We start from the raw sequence: 6,000 nt of genomic DNA, 5'->3' as shown, positions 1-6,000 counted from the left end.
AGATTGGGTTTCAGGCTTTTTGTTTCTGGAAATAACTGGAGACAGCAACCATAGTCACTGAAAGTGAATTGATTAGTGACTGGGTTTATAGAAGCATTTTATCTTGAGATTTTTTTACAGATGATTTTCTTTGTGATCCTTTGTCATATCTGTGCTTCAGAGGCATTGACATTTTTCTCATTATTTAGATGATGTTGTATGCAAACCGTCATAACACAAACTTTGATTTTTTGCAACATTTTTATAATTTTGCCAAACAGAAAAGTTTGTTTCTCCCTGTTTTTTTACAGTTCCCAGTTACAATTCTAAACAGGAAAAAAAAAAAAAGGAAGAAGAAGAAAAGAAAAAGAACAATAATAACAATAAAAACTTAACAAAAGAAACACGCTGCTTCATGACCACAGAGTATACATGTGTGCTGCTTTGGAGCCCTCATGCTGCAGAGACAGTGTGGGGAGTGGTGTGGGCCCGCTTGTGCCCAGCCTTTGTGGGCAGCCAGGGCAAGCTCCTTTTTTAAGGACACACTGGCTCAGGGTCCTCTCCGCCTTTTGTTGTCTCCCCACGAGGTGCTCAGTTGAAGTGTCTGTGGTGACAGAACCAGTTTGTAACAGGCTTGTCTTTTGTGGTCCTGTCTCAGACTTGCTGGCTGGCTTGCCTGAAGCTCCCACAAGCGTGGCAGCAGAGGAGTTCCTGGGAGAGAAGGAGAGCCAGAGACAAGAGCTTAGACAGGCGAGTCCCTTTTTACTGCTCTCCTGTTGCAATGGGTTGGCTGGAAGAAGTAAACTGGCAGCTTCACATTTCCTTGCTGGCTCTTCTGTCTCTGCACACGAGGGGTAAGAAGACCAGTGTCCCACGGCACAGAGCTCACAGAGTCTCCCTGAATGCTTGTGTGGTTTTTATCAGTGAAGGAAAGTTCAGGGCAGAAGTTCAATGGCTAAATATTTCCACTGCTATCCTTTAAATGCTCTGAATTTTTACTCCTTTTTCTGCTTACTGTATTATAATAATTTTTATAGGATTCAAGTCTGTTTTGCCTAGCAGTTAAGAATTAAGTTAAACTTTGAGTTTATAGTTGATTGTCAACATACTGTGACAGGTTATACATAAAGAATCTAAGAAAATAACAATTCTAATAAATTGTGTTTTGATCATTTTATTCAAATATATTAGATTTTTGTAGATAAATTAATTAACTTTGAAGTTGATTGTAGAGTTTACATGAATGCATTGCATAAATCTCTAGTTTTATAATAGCAATAATTATAATTTGTGACAGATGTTTATCTAGATTTATGAACAGGCCTTATAAAATGATCATGTTTTCCAGAAGAATTACTCTTGTGTAAACTTCATTAAAAAATTTTAGGCAAGTAATTATAGAAGTAGGTGAGCTGTTTACAAATTAGAGGAAAGCTAACTCACTAGATCTGAATTGGAAATAAGAATATAGTGACTTTATAAAATTAAGCTAGGCAATAAAGGACATGTGTGTGAGATTGAAATGCATTTACAGTTCAACCCTTTGTACTTGTGAATGTTTTAAATAGAACAAATTTATTAATACAATTGATTTCGGAAGTTTATGTTAACAATTGGCATGTTACTTTTGGTAGACCTTTTACAAGATTAAGGTTTTGATTATCATAAAGCATTCCACCGCACTATTTAAATGTTTTACTTTTGTCTTGATTCCATGAAAAAATGCTTTTAATTTTGATATAGGTATGTGTGTTCATACTGATATGAAGGAATAACAGTACATTTATTTGCTTTGCTAGTTTGTATTCTGATAGTTGTTGTAAGGTTGTCTTCTAGAAGAAAGTAGAAAAGCCTCAGGGAAACTGTTTCTAAGAATTCTAAGAAGCACAAAGTTTGATTTAGGTGAGGTAAAATTTTTATTCTACTCTTACTGCTGTTAGACTATCTTGATTGCCTGGGGGGTAATTTTTTAATTCTCTGTAGCATTCTCCTTTGGTGCGTATGAATATCTGAATTTATTGAGTTACATCAGTAAAAACAAAGAGGACTTATGCTACATATTGAATCCTTGTGTCATAAACATGAGGCCTTAGTGTACTAAAATAATACTCTATAATCATCTACTTCTGACTCCTAGAGCCATTCCTTGCCTTTATCTAGGGGTAAAGTTCTTTGAACTTACTGTGTAAGACTCTCATATGTGTGTTTCTACTATAGCATAAAATAGTGTTTAAGAGTATTAACACTGGTCCCCAATTGCCTGGGTTTGAATATTTAGCTTTACACATATTAGACATATAAAATCAAATGAGCACCTTATTGGTGTTCAATATTAAATGGGGTAAATAATATTACTTATCATATGGTTAATTTGATTCTGAATATGAGTAAATACACATAAACCATTTAGAATACTGTGTGATGTATAGTACCACCTGAAGGGTTTGCATTTAGTATCAGTGTTAAGAATACTTATTCAGCATTTGGAAACAAACAAGTTGGAAGCAATTTTTTAAGACTCCATGCTCATGTTGGTGTAATTAACACACTGACTTCTAATTTCTACTCCCAGCTATGTTACCATGGAATTTTGAACTTAGTTAAGGAATTTGTCTGAAATCATTTAAAAAATAAATCTCAGGGTTTATGTGATTGTGTCCTGGTGAAGAAAAAAAATGTGCTTTATACAGGATTATATGAATTTAATGAAGACTAAACAAATCTGACTTTTAAATCAAGGTTAAATACTCCTTGACAGCTTTTAAGGCTTTATGATCATTAATTCTATAGTATTTCAGCAAGAATGATGTTCACAGAAAGAGGTAAATGTGAAACACAGACAAATGAAGTGATCGTGACTTTTAAGGTGAATGAAAAAGTCAGGATTAATGTTCTGAGATCTTAAATTAATATTTAGAGTGAATGTGAAATAAGCCAGGGCATTTGGAGAAGGTGAGTTTCCAGTTGTTTTATTAACTGAAATGCATGGAAATGTGAATGTTCTATATGTAGAAGGAATACAAACAGTATCCCAGTTCTACTGTAAATGGTATACAATTCTGCCAAGTTAGAATAAGTGGAAAGAGCGCTTCTCACTTGAAACGGAATGGACAGGGTATAGGTGATTCATCTGCATCTTATCATTGCCTAAATATTAAATGTTTTACCTTAGGCATATACAGTGTTAGTAAAATGGAAAAAAAAAAGGTTCTCTTTGATTTTGATTTTGAACTTCCTTTTTTTTATTGGCGCATTGGGGTTGTTTCATAAATGAGTTTTAATACATATTTATTGAGGTAACATTTATTTACAATACAATGTGTATATTTTAGGGGACTAGGTTCACACTTCTAGGAATATACTACCATCCCACATCAAAACAGCCATAACATAAATCCATGGTCATTGGATTCCTAACATCCTTGTCCCCCTCCCAGCATTTTCCTTTCTTCGTAGCCTCAATTTTGTAGTTTTATTTATAGGCTTTATTTTGGTTTAGTTTTGTCCATACCTTTGGGCTCTTTTTTTTTATCTTGTGTAGTCCACAAATGAGTAAAATCATCCAGTGTTATCTTTCACTTATTTTGCTTAGCTTGATGTCCTGCACTAAAGCCATGTTGTTGCAAATGATAAGAGATGATATTTTTTATAGCTTAGTAGTATTCTACATATCACATCTTCTTGATCGTCTCCTCTGTTGATGGGCATTTGGGTTGTTTCTACAACTTGGCTATTGTAAATAGTGCTGCATTGAACATAGGAGTGCATATATCCCTTTGAATTAATGATTCCACATTTTAAAGGTAGATACCTAGGAGTGCAGTTTCTGTTTCATACGGTAGATCTGTTGTTACTATTTTGAGGACTCTCCATGCTGTTTTCCATAGGAACTGGGCCAGTCTACATTCCCAGCAACAGTCTATCAGTGTTCTTTCCTGTAAACTCTTAATAACATTTGTTGTTTCTGGGTGTTTTGTTTGTTTAATGTGGGCCATTCTTACTGAAATGAGGTGGTTTCTCATTGTGGTCTTTGATTTGCATTTCACTGAAGATAAGTGATTATGAATATTTTTTCATATTCTTGGTAGCCATCTGTGTGTTAACTTTGGTGAAGTATATACTTAGCTACTTTGCATATTTTTTATTGTATTTGTTTTCTCCTGTTGAGTTTTATGAGTTCCTTATAGATCTGGCCCTAAATCCCTTATCAGATACATGATGTACAAATATTTATTTTGGTTTAGTAGGGTGTCTTATAGTTTTAATGTTTTAATTATAGTTTCTTTAACTGTATTGAAGCTCTTTAGCTCAATGTAGTCCCATTAACTTATTTTTGCTTATGTTTTTCTTGGTTTATAGTTGAGTCCCCAAAGACCTCCTAAATGCAATATCATGCAGTGTTTTCCTGTGTTTTATTCTATGTATTTTATAGTTTCCACAGCCAAGCCTTTAATCCATTTTGAGTTATATTGTGTATTTTGTATGTTGTATATTTGTGTATATTGTGAGAGAATTATCTAGCTTTATTTTCTTCATGTAGCTGTCCAGTTTTTCTAACACCGTTTGTTGGGGGGAATAAAAAAGAGAACTTAGCTCTCTCCATTGTATATTGTTTCTTCTAAAATTTAAAAACATTCCCTGTATTGGTGAAAATCTGCAGCATTCATTGCATTTGAAATATATTGTTTTAAGGATTAAGCTACTTAAAATACACTGTTTTTCCTCCCTCCCCTCCATGTTAGGGAATCATAGGCAATTATAACAAATACAGTGCACTGTGTAAACTGTATTAAGTCATCATTTTGGTCACTGCCTCCCTTCTTAAGGGAGGGTATTCTAAAGGCAATCGATGGACATATCGAAAAATCTAAAGTACTCCATATGTTTGTTGTTCTAAGTGTTGGTGACATTAATAAGCTCCCCTAACCTGTTATTGCCTGTTATATTCTGGCAACTAAAAAGTTGTTCTTATAATTTATCTTCCTGTAAATATACATATACATTTCTACACTCTCACACTTGTAAAACCATGTTAAAAGATTTTTATCGGGATCAGGTTCAAATCAAAATTGGCAGCCAAACTTTTGTCCGTAGTTTATAAATAAATCTACATCAATGAAGTGTTGTACAAAAATAAAAAGTGAAACAGGAAATAGGAATTAGCTCCTTTTGGGTATAAGAAAATCTCCAAATCCAATCAACAAAAATAAGTCCCTTATTCTAACCCTCTTACTGTTTTATATAACCCACAGTTTATTTCCTAATTCCTTCCCCCCATTGTTCCTCTATTGTGTATTTATGTCTGACCTGGTTGATACTAATTTCAGTTTCAAGTACCTGTTAGTAAAATATTTAAATAGATTAAGGCAAAGAGGGTACTAGTAATAAGTTAACAAACAAATGTGTAGTTTCAAAATCAGAAATGGTCATTTTGCTGTAAGACATCACTTTTTGGTAGTATTTTTAAGTGAAAAATGATCCTTGTGCCCATATGGCAAAATATAGTGAAAATCTGAACTGTTAGACCGACACAGCTGTTAAATTCATAAGTGTGGTTCTGTGTTTAAAATGTTTTCTACTACAGCTATTATGTGGCATTTCCAACAATTAATCTCGGGCTATTAATCAGCCATAACTGCAAGTTGTGGTGAGCATCACAGATGTAAGAAATTTGATCTCAAGTGGTAATTTACCTGGGAGAAAAGTGGCTGAACTCTACATCTCAACTTAAATTCTTCAGAGAAGATTGGAAAACAGACATACACATTGAATACAAAATCAAATTACTTGTTTTTTTGGTGAGAAGTTATGTTCCTTAAGTAATGATGGTAGCCATTTATGTAAGTCATATGTATATAGTTGTGTGTGGGTATGTATATGTAAGTACATGAATAATTTTAATATTTAATATTAGATATATGAAGACTTCTGTTATTAATAGATGGTCAGGATAATTCATATTATGTTTACAAACTTACTTTTATTGTCTTCGTGATACTAGGAACATGTGTATATTTTTTC

General features: G+C 33.5%; 1 protein-coding gene across 1 annotated transcript in view; it reads left to right on the top strand.

Moving 5' to 3' along the window:
• The first annotated feature begins 746 nt into the window (after positions 1-746).
• BMPR1B (bone morphogenetic protein receptor, type IB) overlaps positions 747-6,000 on the top strand; it is a 119,468-nt gene continuing 114,214 nt past the window's right edge. Inside the window, exon 1 of the mRNA XM_004681111.2 lies at positions 747-833. Within this exon, the coding sequence (XP_004681168.1) occupies positions 761-833 (73 nt within the window). The 5' untranslated portion in view covers positions 747-760. The remainder of the gene's footprint in view (positions 834-6,000) is intronic.

This window comes from Condylura cristata, unplaced genomic scaffold (assembly GCF_000260355.1).
Source record: "Condylura cristata isolate star-nosed mole 26May11 unplaced genomic scaffold, ConCri1.0 scaffold00012, whole genome shotgun sequence".
NCBI lineage: Eukaryota > Metazoa > Chordata > Mammalia > Eulipotyphla > Talpidae > Condylura > Condylura cristata.
The sequence above is the reverse complement of the archived record's forward strand: the minus strand, read 5'-3'. Positions and strand labels throughout refer to the sequence as shown.